The sequence below is a fragment of the Talpa occidentalis genome, unplaced genomic scaffold (genome assembly GCF_014898055.3).
Source record: "Talpa occidentalis isolate TD23 unplaced genomic scaffold, MPIMG_talOcc4v2.1 talOcc4.7, whole genome shotgun sequence".
NCBI classification, from domain to species: domain Eukaryota; kingdom Metazoa; phylum Chordata; class Mammalia; order Eulipotyphla; family Talpidae; genus Talpa; species Talpa occidentalis.
This window is the reverse complement of record NW_023605083.1, coordinates 62,074,864-62,090,048: the sequence shown is the minus strand read 5'-3', so window position 1 is coordinate 62,090,048 and position 15,185 is coordinate 62,074,864. Positions and strand designations below refer to the sequence as shown.

At 43.8% G+C, this 15,185-nt stretch overlaps 1 protein-coding gene and 1 long non-coding RNA gene across 3 annotated transcripts in view; one reads left to right on the top strand and one right to left on the bottom strand.

Moving 5' to 3' along the window:
- LOC119231113 (uncharacterized) overlaps positions 1 to 15,185 on the bottom strand; it is a 28,058-nt gene that overhangs the window by 21 nt on the left and 12,852 nt on the right. The window contains exons 2-4 of one of the 2 annotated variants that reach the window (XR_008549532.1): positions 11,959 to 12,097; positions 5,628 to 5,799; positions 4,269 to 4,332 (exon numbers count right to left, since the gene is read on the bottom strand). This is a non-coding gene — a long non-coding RNA (uncharacterized LOC119231113). Of the gene's footprint in view, positions 1 to 3,874; positions 4,333 to 5,627; positions 5,800 to 11,958; positions 12,098 to 15,185 lie in introns of those variants that run through there. The other variant, XR_005121866.2, reaches the window with a different exon arrangement.
- TXN (thioredoxin) lies at positions 1,275 to 13,178 on the top strand. Its single transcript, XM_037492765.1, has 5 exons — positions 1,275 to 1,437; positions 5,675 to 5,779; positions 6,568 to 6,627; positions 12,211 to 12,276; positions 12,918 to 13,178. Exons 1-5 carry the CDS (start codon positions 1,414 to 1,416, stop codon positions 12,978 to 12,980), a joined length of 318 nt encoding a protein of 105 aa, XP_037348662.1. The 5' UTR covers positions 1,275 to 1,413; the 3' UTR covers positions 12,981 to 13,178.

Sequence of the window (15,185 nt, the reverse complement as noted above, 5' to 3'; positions counted from 1 at the left end):
TGAAAAAGAAGGGAGGAAGAAGCCAGGAAGCATTTCACCATCCCAGTCAATCACACCTAGATGCAAATTCATGCTTGCACACCTCCACCTCCAGCTCCACCTCCACAGCATCCTACCTCCCACCCCCCTGCTGACTCTCATTCCTTTCTCCAGCAGAACACCTTCATCACCTCCAATGCCAGCAGCTGATAGGCCCAACTGGCTTCAAAATGCCAGGGAACATACCTTCCACAATCCCCAGCCCTGCCAGACGCAACCTGCAACATGCATCCTGGTACCAGCACAAACACCCTAATTCTCTTTTCCAGGCTTCTACCAGTGGCAGGAAAAAACAAAACAAAACAAACCCTCACACAAATGTGTGTTCTGGTGCCATTATAACTATAAGGTGCCCAAGTTCATCATGGACCACCCCCCACAACACCAAGCAAGCCTCATTAGTACACACAACTATTATAAATAGAACTATTTATTGGGTTCTTGATATGTGCCAAGCACTGCCCTAATCACTTTACAAGAACTTTATAATCCTCTAAACACATCAACACCATGAGAGAGATCATGATTCCCATTTTACAAAAAGGAAAATTGAGGCACTGTCCAGTGACGACCTGCTTAGGGTCACAAATGTGTCACCAAGTTGCAATGTTCACCAAGCTCGCTCTCTGCTCTCAAGCTCAGCTTTCTGCTCTGAAAGTCCAGTTAGCCCAGTCCACCGTCTAAACTGCTGTGTCACGCTGAGAGCGGAATTATCCACCAAAGTGAGAGAACACGAAAGCGGGCAGAGGAGATATTCTCGATAGCCTGCCGGGGCTCACACGTGGAGATACTTCCTGGTTACCATGACGCAGCACTTTGTGGGGTTCGCGGGGTTGGAGGACCCGGCCGTGCCGGGCCCTAGTAAGGAATCCAGCCGCTATCCAGGCGGGCCCTTCTCCAGCCCGGGTGCGTTCGATCCAGCCTGCCTGACCCCTCCCCAGGTGACCGCGCCTCTGCGAGCGGCCCTCCGCCTCGCCGTCGCCCTGCCCCGAGCACAATGCAGGTGCCTCTTAGGTAACCGATGGCACCCGCAAATGCCCACCCCCGGCTGGGCGCGGGCGGGGCGGTGCCGCGGGTTTCGGGCCGGGCTCCCCGGAGCCCCGCCCAGCCAGCCCCGCCCCCAGCAGCGGTCCAGTCGGGGGCCCCGCGGCGGGGCGATCCGGAGAGGCGGGGCCTGGCTGGGTTTGGCGGGCGCGGGAGGCCCGAGCGGGCGCGCCCCCGCCACACGCACGTCGCGCGCGCCCGTCCGCTCCGCCCCGGTGGAGTCCGCGTATAAAGCGCAGGAGGGCGGCGCTCGGTTCCAAGCTCGGTTCCGGCTCTGTGGATCCGCTTCCATCGGTTCTCACGGTCGCTAGTCAGACTCTTGCAGCCAAAATGGTGAAGCAGATTGACAGCAAGGTACGTACCCCCGGGGCAGGCCGGGGCGCGACGCGCAGCCTCCCCGGCGGGGAAGGTGGTGGGCCGGAGGTGGGCAGGCCGCCCCCCGCAGCCCTGGGCAGGGGACGCGCCGGCTCGGCCTGGGACTGCGGGAGCGGGGCGCGGGCGCGCCCCAGGCGGGCGAGCCTGCCCTGTAGGAAGGAAGGAGAGACACGAGGGCCCCTGGAGAGAGGGCTCGGGGTGCCCTGCGCTACCCGCTCCCAGGGCGCCTGGAGAATGCCCCCGCTGTGCGTCTTGCACCCACCGCCCGGGAAACCTGGGTGGGGTGAAGGGATGCGGGCCCGCGCAAGAAGATGGAGGGCCGTGGAGAGCGCGGGGCGTGCTGACCGCCACACCCTCCCGGGAGAGTGACTCCTTCCACCCGCGCTGGGTAAGGTGGGCTCCCTCGGGCTCGGGTATAGGCCGGAGGGCTGCCTCCCTCTCCCTCACCTCCTGACCCCCCTGCTGGGTCCGCCCCTAGGGAGCGGTTCGTGGCTGGGAACCCCCCACCCCCCTTTTCTCGCGAGCGCATGCCGGGCCCGGAGGCCGAGCGGCCCAGGTGGCCGCAAGGAAGTGAGGTCCTGGCCGCGCCCTCGGGACTCCTCCTCCTGCGGCGCTGGGCGTTTCCGGCAGCGTTGGTTTTGGAATGACTCAGTTGCAACCCTGGGCCCCGGGGCCTCCGCTGCCCTACCCTTCTGTGATTCATCTGTACTTGGTGGGAGCAGACTTGACCCGCGTGTGCGCCACGGCCTTTGGGCACCCGCATGGCGGTTCTGGCCTTTCAGAAAGCCCCAGCCCGAAAGTGTCACCTCGTTCCAGAGTTATTGCAAAATACCCTCCTGATTGGAAACTTAGAACCTTGACACAGTATCTGGTACATTGTAGCCCCTTAAGAAATAATGGTGAAACCCGCTTAGGACAGTGAGAGAAAATTGATGGTACTTGAGCAGTGGAAGACCCTTTGAAAGCGCTGCCCCTGCGATGCCCCCCACCCCAGGGAAGCAGGGGCTAGGGGGGTCCTTGTCTGCCTTGGGTTCCCTGACCTGTTAGACGCTGGGGAGGGTTCAGAAACGAGTGTTTTCTTGTAATGGGCCCTATCCTTTGTTACTTTTATGAAGGGAAAACATGTATGATCATTGTAGAATGTTGGAAAGAAGAGAGATTTTCTAGCAGCAGCCACAGGTAGTTGAGATTATTGGTTATTTTGTGTATGCTCTTTTGTTTCTGAGCGCTTTTTTTTTTTTTTTCTGTCCAGTTTTGCCCAAACGCTTCTCATGTAATTGGAAGCTATCATTTCAGAATCTGAACACATCGCTGACATGGAGGCAGTTTTCCATGCCTCAGTGAATATTTTTGTTCATAACCTTTTGTGCAGAGTTCAGACTCTTGCTTCATAATAAAGAGCAGTATTGGGTCAAGGAATGTGAACTTTAGGTATGTTAATGCAGCTCAAGCCTAGGGTGCCCCTTTGACTGCTCCTATAGCAACATGAAGTTGAGCTCCTCCTTCCTGCCCCCCACTTTGGCTAAATCCTAAGAGGAAAGGATGTGGTTCTCATTTGATCTTTGAAACTTTGTGACTCTGCCCTTACCCCCCAACATATGTTGATTGGCTAATGGTCACCTGTTACTTGCTTAGTTTTTTCTTATGGGATCCTCATTTTTTTTTTTTTTTCTGTTGTATGAGCTTTTACCTAAAATTAACAGCCCTCTCCTATTTGAAGAGAGTTATCCCTAATAATGAGTTTTTTTCACATGCTTTTATTCACTCTCCACTGAGTGACAAATACAGGCAGGGAGTGTGAAGAGGGTGAGTGTTCTCCAGGCCTTGATGGGTATAACCCAACAGGTGAGAACTCATTAAAGGAGTGAGAAGACCTTTGAGTGGCTGTATTAGTTGTCTCAGAAACCATACACCACAGAGGATGGACTGATCCACACCTGCTTTCCCCCTTCTTAGTGGTCATAGTGTGGCACCCTCCTCCATTAGTAAGAAAATACACAAGAGTAACAGGGAATTTGTTGATTAAAAAAGCACTGAAGCCTGGGCCCAAAGGCCCTGGTACTCAATTGATCTTCAAAACTATGATCCAGAGTCATTAATCAAAGTGAAACTAATTTGAATGTTACTTGTAAATACTGAAATTCACCTTAGATTTCTATCCAGGTGGATGAAAGTTGGAGCCTTTGTTTGGCTGAAGGCACTGCGTTGGCAGTTGAGAGTCACTGGGATCTGTTTGAGACAGGAGTGGGCTATAAATGGGCTATACACTGGGCAATAAATGCCCTGAGGAAGAAATCACACTTTTTTTTTTATTGGTGATGTTTTTAATTTACTGAACTCCAGTCTTGTACACACAGGTATTTTGCTAGATGTTTCAGGAACCACTCTGGTGATTAATTTCCCTTGGGACTGAAGATGTTTAGGAAAAGATGCTAGACTCACTCTTATTTACCATAAATACATTGTTTTGTTTTTGAAATGTTTAATGTCAGTGATGGGGACTTTTTTTAATACTCATTGTTAGATTCTGGGTGCTAGGAATTGTGGTTTGCTTTGTAGTAAGACAGTCCTGATCCTTTCCAAACTGATGTCTATTACAAGCAAACTTGAGTATCAGGATAAGAGATCCTCGCATGTCTGGTTCTGTAGCTCAGGTTCAGTTAAACCAAAAGTTATTGTTGCCTCTTTTATAAGTTTTACTTGAATTTGAATCAGAATTTTTGGAGCCTTTGAATGTGTTTGAAATACACTCTGTGTTGAGAGAAATCCCACCAAGCTCAACCATGTTCAGAAAACACAATTCAACTGACCAGATATTGTGAGCATTCCTTGACTTCTTTCCTGCATCATCAAGTAAAATGTAGCTGGTTTGACCTAAAACAAAACAAAACACATACATTAGGGAAGGCTTTTGATAAAATTATTTTGAAGGAAAAAGTGATGGTTTGGAAAAATAATTTCTGTACTTTGAACATACGCTCCCTGGCCTACCATCCCTACCACCCCCACCCAAATCCACATCTCCCCAGATAATAGGTTATAGAAGTCATGACCTACCATTCTTTGGAATGCCATTTGTGAATGGCACTCTCCTGCCATCCCCACCCTTCCCCTTCCCCCCCCCCACCCCATGAGGTAGAAATTAGGACTCTTGAGAACTATGATTCATGGGAATTCACTTTAGGTTTTTTAGTGGGTTTTTTTGTTTGTTTGTTTGTTTAGTGGTGTCTTGTTCACTGATTTTTAGTGGACCAGATCTGATAGGATTCTTAGCTTTCAAAGGAAGGGAATGTTTTGTTTAATTAAAAACTATGTGACAAGCATTTTTCCCTTGAGGAAAATCTAGACTTCAGATATAGTTGTTTGTGTTTAGACTTTGTTGCCCTGGCTTTGGTCAGCACTAATTTTGGTTAAAAAAAAAAATCCCTTGTTATTACAAGGTTGGTTTCCTAGGGGTATAGTATCAAAGCCATTAGTAAATTATTCAAGGATAATGGTAAGGAGTTCTTGATTATTCTTCTGGTAATGTTATTAACATGAATTCCTCATGCAAATAATACCTAAGGAAATTACCATCATGAGAAACTAAAACCGTTATTCTCCTCATTGTTGACCAAATGAATAAGGGTAAACTTTTGAGATAAAGGGCAGAAAGCAAAGGTAAATAAACAGTTTGATATCAACTGTGCAAACTCCAATTGAAAAGACTGCAAGGAAATAAGCTTAATGTCAGTATTGATGGGCTGAGTGGATGGGTTTGAGGGAGCTTGGAGTTTGTTTCCCTGGCTCTTTACACAATAATATTAATGTAATCAGAAAGGTATTAGCTAAGTTTCAGTTGCAAAAATCTGTGCTTTTGTGACTTCAGTTGAAGTGATTCCTGTCATCAATCAGTAGTCACTCAATTAGTATGGACCACAGACCTAAGATTGAAATGGTTTTAATTTTTATTTTCATTTTGTTTAGTTGGAATAAAGATATTACTAATTATTTAAGAATAGTCCTGAAGGTACAAATATTAATATTCAGGATACTTGTTTCAAGTAAATTACAACACTGAGTAATAGTGCTTCAAACTTATCAGTTTTGGCGTTTTGCTAAAAAACTGGTCCAGAAAGCCAGACTTCCACATTGTACTTTGTGTCGCATGTTCTCGAGTTTTATCAAACCTTTTTGGAAATGAAGCATGTAACGTGTGCTTTTCTCTTCTTCTTAGGTTGCTTTTCAGGACGCCTTGAATGGTGCAGGAGATAAACTCGTAGTCGTTGACTTCTCGGCCACGTGGTGTGGGCCTTGCAAAATGATCAAGCCTTTCTTTCATGTGAGTATTAAAAATCTGCTCTGTAAGAGATGTGGTTTTGGGAGGTTAGTGGTCACAGAACTAGGAAACTACAGCTAAAGGGTTTTGAGGGGATCAGATCTTTAGCATAGAAGTAATACAACTTAATTTAGATTTGATGCTGGCAACCCATTGAGATTGAGAACAACTTTCAAAATTTGCATGTCTTTGAATGTCTTTTTCATGAAGTTGACACATGGGTTCTCATTGCAATCAGACCTCAGTTGATGTGCCAAATTATTAAGAGGAATTTGAGTCAGAGAACATGTATGTATTTTCTGATTACCTGGTCCCTAGTCTGAATGATTGAACTTTTAATTAGTCTCTACTTTTTTTTTTAAATTTATTTATTTTATTTATACAAGCACTGGGTACAGTAAGAAGCGTGGGAGGGTGAGAGAATTCACCAGAGTGGGGAACAGAACAGGCAGCCCGACGAAGTACACTGCTGAGGGGAGCAGCGGGCATGGCAGGAGAGGTCTGCGCGCCATGTGGGACCCTCGCTGGCAGCACTGCAGAGGCTGCGGGCAGCTTTGCAGCCCAGCGCTCAACCACTGTGCCACCAGGGAGGCCCAATTAGTCTCTACTTTTAACTGTCCATTTAAGAAGCTTGTGAGCAGCTCTCCTGCCCGCCTGTGATGATGTACGTGCCCTTTTCTCCTTTTCCTAGACCTGAACTTTTAAAATGCAATCTCAAAAAAATCTTGTGTATGTGGACTACCATTACCCAGTTCTAAATCTTTATGGATTTTTCCTTTTAAATTTTCCAGGCCCTCTCTGAAAAGTACACCAATGTGGTGTTCCTTGAAGTTGATGTGGATGACTGTCAGGTATGTGCCTGATTTGGAAGACTGTTGAGCTGCTCACATTGCCTTTCTCGATGAATGGCACAATGCTGGTTCTCATAAACATGTCAAGTACTCCTAGAACCATCACCCTAGCTAAAAGTTCTAAAATAGGTAATTGTGCCAATTCTGAGCTTAATCTCAGATATCAGGAGTTGTGTACATCACATACAAAGCAAATGAGACTTCTGTGCCTCTATCACCTATCTTTCTAGAAGCCTACAGATTGACCTAGCATTTTTGAGTCAGAGAACATGTATGTCTTTTCTGCTTACCTGGTCCCTAGTCTGAAAGTTTGAACTTTTAATTAGTCTCTACTTTTTTAGTCTCTACTAAATCTCAGTAGATATGATGGTATGACTAAATTGGGAAGAAGGGTATTTTTAACCTTCCTTGTGAACAGCGACACGAGAAATTATATTCATAAGCCTATTCAAGTCTTGGTTTATTTCAGTCAATAGATCACCCAGCCGTCTGAGAGAATAATTTGGGTGTGGGGATGCCAGGGTTGGCTCAGTTGAACAAATGCATGTTTATCATTTGGTATGTGCTGTGGGTAGTGTTAATTCATTTAATCCTTGGTGCTGCCTTTATTGGGTGTAGAACAGGAGTGGGGGGGTGGTATAGGCCAGAGGTACAGGTGGTGAGAGGATTCACCAGAAACAGAGTGGGGAACAGAACAGGCAGATCGACTGAAATACATTGCTGAGGGGAGCAGCGGGTGAGAGGGGAGCAGCGGGTGAGACAGGAGAGGTCTGCTGTGCCATAGGTATCATGCTTCCTGGCGGGGATGTAATGTAATCAGAAAGGTATTAGCTAAGTTTCAGTTGCAAAAATCTGTGCTTTTGTGACTTCAGTTGAAGTGATCCCTGTCATCAATCAGTGTCACTCAATTAGTATGGACCACAGACCTAAGATTGAAATGTTTTTAATTTTTATTTTGTAGTGATGGTGCTGAGACTTAATGCCAAGGTGGAAAGCGACAATCATATCATAAGTTTCATTGCTAGCTCCACACTAAATTCTATTCTCCAATGCACCCTCACTCGCTGGTAATTCAGCCTACACTTGGAGCTCTCCTTCTAGGGAGACCAGACTTTTCCCCATTGAGCACATCTCTTGTCTACTGCATCTGGTTTTGTTTACCACACGGCCACACATCCCACCACACGACGACACCAGACCACGCCATGGTGGCGCCACCAGAGACTGGCTCACTTTGGCATTCTCACACTATAAACATCCAATATTGGCACATAATTTCCTCTTATTCCATTTCATTTGTGTGTAATGGCAACCTCTACCTCGTTTCCTCACCTTACATGTAGGGGCATACAATTTTTCCCCAATTTTCTCTTTGGGGTGAGCTAAGCTCATGTTGGCTTGCCGGAGTTGGGGGGGGAGGGGGGGGGAGAGAGGGGGGGGGGAGAGAGGGCAAGGTAGACAGGAGAGGGATTACAGCACTTAGTGGAACAGCAGGCAGATAAGAGAGGCCTGCCGCGCCTGTCTGATGAGTTAGCTCCCTGGCCGGGGATCAAACTCAGGCCCTCATGGTGAAGGCACTGAGACTTAACCCCCTAGGCCACCAGAGAGGCTCCACCAACTGGTGATCTTCTTAAGCCCTTAGTTCTCCTCAGCCTCTCAAAATTGATTGCTTAGTCCCTGAGCAAATACGAAACACCTTTCACTGCCTTTGTTAGAGCAATTAAATTCTACCAACACCAAATTGCTTATTTTCTCCACATTTTCTGATTCATTCTTCTATCTTGTGTGGTCTTCTACTGCCTGCCCTATTCCTACCTGAATCCTATTCATCTGCCTCACATTCTTCCCCCATAAACCATTTTCTTTGTAACCCAGACTAGGTTAGTTTCCCCTTATTTATGGCAAATGGCAATAGAATAGGGTGGATTCTCTCCCTAGGCTGCTTGATTGCCGTTTGGTCTCTTATTAGCTGTGCAGGTTTAGCTGTTTATCTTCTGCTACCACATTTTGCTTCTCTGTAATGACAGTATTAATCCAACATCATAAGGTAGTTGTCAGAATTAAGATAGTGCCTCCAACAGTACCTGGCATATAGTATAGATTCAGTAAGTCTTATTTCTGTTTTGTAGTTTTCTTAGAGTCAGGAATCTGTCTTGTTCATCTTTGTTTCCCCTTTACCTAGCACACCTGCTAGTCATGTGTATCTATATTTTTAATACACTGCTGAGGGGCGCAGCAGGTGAGACAGGAGAGGTCTGCTACACCATGTGGGTAGCTCCCTGGCCAGGGATCAAACTTGTGCTGCAGATGCTGTGTTTGGCCTTATAGTGCTGTGCTTAACCCCTTGCACAACCAGGGAGGCCCCATGTAGTATTTTTGATTGTGAAGTTACTCTAATGTGTCCTGGAGAGATTTTTTTACTGAGAATAGATAGCATGTGTTTGCGAAAAAGACCTTGCTCCCTGGTTTAACCTAACTTAGTCCTATTTTTCCTGTATGGTCTTCGTAGCCAGTTGAAAATAGCACCTGGAAAGGGCTGGAGAAACTTCTAGGCTAGTATTGTCCTACCAGGTAGCAACTAAATGAATTTTGGTTGCACTGGATGCTGCAGTAAGCCCTCTGCATGGAGTTACTGTGAGGATTAAATGACGTGACAGTTGGTATTAGCACCCCCATTCAGCTGGTCAGGACTGTAGCCAGGAGAGGAGGGTGTGTGCAGGCTGACCCTGCCTGTTGCTCCCACTGCTTCCTCCAGGACCTCTGTGCAGAGCCATCCAGGACTGCTGTATGTCCATGCTCCTCTATGTCTGGCTGGCACATGCATCATCCCCGTGGTTCAAAACAGAATTCAACTGAGTAAACCTAAGAATGTAATTGGCGTTATCAAATAATTCATAAACCTGGCAGCTTCCCAGATAGCAAATAGGAGTTCCAACAAACTACAAAAGGAAAGGTTTTTATAGACAGAAAGGAGCTAGATAAGCCAAGGTCACCTTCCTGTCAGGGAGGAAAGGGGTCCATCAGGCAGATTACTGCCGAGCAGATCACTCCGATTGCCCAGTGAGGTTACATTTCTGGGACAGGCTAAAGCTACAATTCAGGCCTACACCCCCAAATAGGACTAATATTGACTTAGTCCAGGTGTCACCATTTTGAACTGGTTGTCTCTTGAACACCCTCAAAGTTTCCAAACCTTTAAGCAACCTCACAAATTGGGGGCCTTTGGCTTTGCCCCTCTGTATTCTAAAGATTGAGCAGCATACAGTATTGTTCTGTTCTTGGAGTACCTGTAATAGCTATTACACCAACGAAATAGCCTTATCAATCTGTTGCAGAGTTAAAAATTAAACTAATTCCAGACCATTTTTGGTCACCACATCCACGTAGCAACAATCTCTGCTAGCTCTTACTCACTAGGCAGTTCCTTCAAGAGGCAGTGGGTTCTTTCCCTATGCAATTATTCAGATACAGGAGTAGATCTTCTGGTTGCTTTGGAACTTGATCAATAAAAACATCACCACCTCATTTTGGCAAAAGAATAAAGATTACAAATTTCATCCATCTCACTGATGATTATTCCATCATACCAATGTCATGTGTTCCTGGATGTCAGTGCTCCTACATTTGTCCCACTTTCTTAAGGTGTGTCAGACTGAGATAAAGTTAGCCTCAATATTCTGAAATTAATAGATAGATCCTGGAAAGTATTCTAAAACATTGGGGTGAAAAGTTGTGGGGGGTGGGAAATGAAATGCTCTGTGAAATATGTTAGCTGCATTAATTAAGTGTGGCCTTGTAACCAGGATAGGGCAGTTCATGGAATAGAATAAAGTCCAAAACAGTAGAACCAAGTCTATTTAAAAGTGTTCGTGATGAGCATTTTATATTGCATCTCTACCACATGCTTTCCCCCTCCCCAAGTGAAATCTAGAAGAAATTTAAACAAATCTTATAAAATACTGAACATTTAGAAATGACAGGTACTGTGTCAAGTACATTAAACGCCTTATCTCAAACAGTCTTGACAACTTGTTTTCTGTTTCGCCATTAAGGAAATGAGGCTGGGACAGTTTGGTTACAGAACAAAGTCTGTCTGATGCTAAATCTAGTAAGACCTTTTTAATGAATAGGGTGGGAAAAGGCTGATAGATTTAACTATAATGAAAATTTTAAAAAGTGGATGGCCAAATTAATAAACAAGGTAAGTGGACACATTCTTGGAAAATATTCTATTAATCTTTATCTAGAGCTTTTAAAAATGAGCATGTTCTTTTAGTTCTACCTCAAGAAGTGGGGAAAGAGATTTGTATATGAAGATTAAAAATGTGTCTGGCAAAAAGGACAGCCTCCCATAATTGACCAGTGGATTAATTAAAATGATGATCCCATACAGTGACTGCTGTGGGACCATAAACAATGATTTGTACATTTTCATAGGGAAGAGCTGATTCATGTATGCTACAGTGAGTATTTAATAGGTGCTGGTAGACTGTAAGGCTTTTCCTCAAGTTTTTCCTGCATTAACGTAGATTATACTTACACATTCAAGAAATTAAAAATGAAAATGACTTCCTCAACCTGGTAATTCAACTTTAAGATTTTGCCCTGGGGGGATGTGTCTGAGAATTTCCTCACAAGGATGTTCATAAATTAGAAATAACCTACAAGCCCAGTGTAGAGGATTAAATAATGATGTGGAATCCCTTGTCACCTTTAACAACCTTCACTTTCAGTATGAAAGTGATTTTTAATGTTTTAACTGAAAATTTACCAATTTACAATTAGTTTTTAATTAAATGGCCACGACTTTTAAAACACTCAATCTATGTCAAAGCATTAACACAACCTCTGAGCATTTATCCTTTTTCTGAATTTTTTGTTTTTGCTTTTTTGCAAGTTAAGCATTGGTGCCCTGTGCCGATGCTGCTGTTAATGTGAGTGAGGAATGAGACATCCAGAATCAGATAGACCTGTCACTCCATTGATTGGGGTACTGTTTTCTGCTGGTAAGGCACTTCCATCTGCAAAGTTGTGATCAGTGCCGAGGTCCTGCTGTCTTGCAAGCCCTCAGTTCCACCCTTTATGTTCCTATGATTAGCGGTGGCAAAGGAGCAGACCAAGACCACTGCCCTCCCATCCCAGTACAAAACCCAACCCCAGCACCTCCTTCTCTGGGACTCATGCCAGCTGCTCCCAGGAGGAGTGATTTCCACCTGGTGGCCAAGTACAAAAAGCACAGGATGGGTAAGCCCAGTATTCCCAAGTATTCAAGGGGTATCTGCTAGTAGGCACCCAGCTCTGAGTTTTATTTTTATTCATGAGCCAACTTACCTGGACAGATTCAGCTCCCCGGTCTACCAGTTTCCAAACTTTTAGCAAAACTAGTCCTTCCTGCATCTTCTAGGTTGTCATCTTCCAATTTCTTGATAACTCGTCCACAATTCATCCAGGGCCTTGACTGTCCTGTTCACTTAAAAAGAAAAAAAAAAAGTGTAATGTGGGATGATAACAGGAAAGAATCTGGTTCTGAATCACTCTGTCAAAGCTTGACACTCAGTCTTGTTTTTGTCCCCCCACCTCTAGGATGTCGCTTCAGATTGTGAAGTCAAATGCATGCCAACCTTCCAGTTTTTTAAAAAGGGACAAAAGGTATGTACATCTGACCTTGATGATTGGAAAACATAACTGAATAGACTGAAGGGCTTGTTCCTTCCCACTGAGAAGCATATCCCCATTTTCTACTTTGCAGAGTATTTAAATACTCCTGTCAGTTTCATTTTGTCTATAGAGGTTGTGTCCAAAACAAAAAAAAAAAGCATGCACATCTGTTGAGGACTTCTTAATTTTGTTGGGTTTTTTAACTGAAAAGGAACTGTGTGTTATCCAGGGGTGTTTATTTCCTCTTACTCTATGGTCTGCCTCCCTGTTTTTGTTATTTTTTTAATATTTATTTATACAAGCACTGAGTATAGTCAGAAGCGTGGGAGGGTGAGAGAATTCACCAGAGCCAGAGTGGGGAGCAGAGCAGGCAGAAGGACCGAGGTACACTGCTGAGAGGAGCAGCGGGCGGCAGGAGAGGTCTGCACGCCATGTGGGACCCTCCCCGGCGGCCGGTGATCGAACCAGCGCTGCAGAGGCTGCGGGCAGCTTCGCAGCCCAGCGCTCAACCGCTGCACCACCGGGGAGACCCTCTGCCTCCCTGTTCTTAAGGCCTATTGTGACAGTAGGCACAAAATTGATATTAAAATGCTACATACAGCTAATGTCGGTTCAATATTCTCTTTTAACAGGTGGGTGAATTTTCTGGAGCAAATAAGGACAAACTTGAAGCTACCATTAATGAATTAATCTAATCATGTTTTCCGAAAACCACTCATCGGCTGTAACAATTGTAATTTTTTTATTTACAAAAACAGATTAAATAGCCAGACTTATTTGCAGCTGTCCCTGATTATACATGAAAATAAAATATTAATTCTACCCTTTTTAAAACTGGTGTCTGACTAGCTTTCAGAATAAATAAATGACTATTAGATATTTAATGTCCTAATTATTTCCATGTATTCTTGATCACTTTTTAGTAACCTGTAGGCTTCTGGTTAAGGTTTTTTTCTATTACTATTTCCGAGTATTTCCAGAAAAATGAGTATGCTAAAATTCTGACATTTTGAGTTTTTTTTTTTTTTACACAAGATAAAGTATTCTTTCTAGTGCACAAACCTTTTGTGATACCAGATTGGTTCAGCATGATCAAAACTGATAATCAGCCATGGAAGAATTATCTCCAGTTGAAATGCCTGTTTCAAAGGTTACATAGAGTTGCTAATTTTACTAATATTGTGACTGAGTCCTGTTATAATAATTAAGAATTCTTCATAGGTGATGCACAGGAGAGTAACCCCAAATACTATACCCCAGTACCTTAAACTGGCTTTTTGTTCAGATAGAAGTTCCAACATGACCGGTAAAGGGTGGGGAAGTTACTAGTTACACAGCAGAGGGCTGAAAGAATGCTTAAAGAAACAGTTATGAAATCTGTATAATGAAAATCACAGAGTGAATTACATTGGATAATTAAGGGGGTGGGATTAACCTGCATAGTTAATCTATATATAACTTGACTCCCCCAAAATTTGACTGATAGCCTACATATTGACTTGCCTTGCTAGTGAAGTCAACACATTTTCTGTGTATTATGTACCTTATTTATATTAAAGTTAAAATAGTAAAAGAAAATGCATTTACTAATACTGTACAGGTGGCATTATTTACAAGAAAAACTGCTTATAAAAGTGAACCCATGAATCCAAATTCATGTTGTCCAAGGATTGGCTGGGATTTATTCTTTGCAGCAATCTTGAGGTATGTACTATAGTCCCCATTTTCCAGTGAGGGAACTGGCAACCAAAGGTGAAGTAATTTCCCCAGCATCACACTAGTCAGTGGAGAAGCAGAGATTTGAACCAAAGGAGAGTTGAGCTCTAGGTACTGGCTTTTAACTGCTCCACTGCCTCTTCATTTAACAGTCTGAGTAACTGGTAAAATGGCAGGTCCTTACCTCATCTAAAATTAAGGTGCAAAACAGATATCAAAGTATGTATATTGAGGTAACATTTGTTTATAACACTATAGGTGACAGTTGTATAGTTTCTCACCTCACTCATTATTAGCTGTCTATTATGTGCCAGGCATTTTGTTAGGCGTTAGGCTAGGAATAAGATACCCTTCTCAAGGAATGTAATTCTAGAAGAGGAAGCAAACAAGTAAACCACAGACTGCTGTATTCTATGAAACCAAGACAAACAAATAGCACAGTAATTTGAGAAGGAGGTGGTGGGATCTTTGGATGGCATGGGTGATAGGGTCTTGACAGGAGACTAAACTGAGACCTGAGGGTGAAAACGACCTGCAAATAGGCAGGGAACCTACTTTACAATGAAAGCACAAAATAGTAATACACTGAAGTTGCAGATACAAAATTAATATACAGAAATGTTGCTTTTCTATATGTAAATAATTATCAAAGAAATGACTTTACTATTTACAATCACAACAAAAAGAACGAAATATCTATCAGTAAACTTAAGGGAGTGACAACCTGTATGCTGAGAGCTAAAATACTGTTGAGAGAAACTGCAGACAAAAAGAAATGGAAAGACCTTCCATGCCCATGGATTGGAAGAATCACCATTGCCAAAATGGCCATTTTTCCTAAACCAATGCAGTCCCTATTAAGAGCCCAGGAATGTTCTTCACAGAATTATCACAATGATAATAACCAAAACAGTCACAAATAACCAAAACAGAAACGGAGATACCCATGCTTCCTGACTTTATGACAAAGCTACAGTAATCAATATAGTTTCGGAATAAAAACAGGAACACAGATCAATCGGATAGAAATGGGAGACTAATTTACCACAATGGAGCCAAGAACATACATGGAGAAAGCTAAGTCTTCAGTAAGTGGTGCTGGAAAAAAATGGATAGTCACATAAATGAGATTATTATCTTAGACCATATGCTAAAATCAGTTCAAAATGGATTAAAGAATGTAA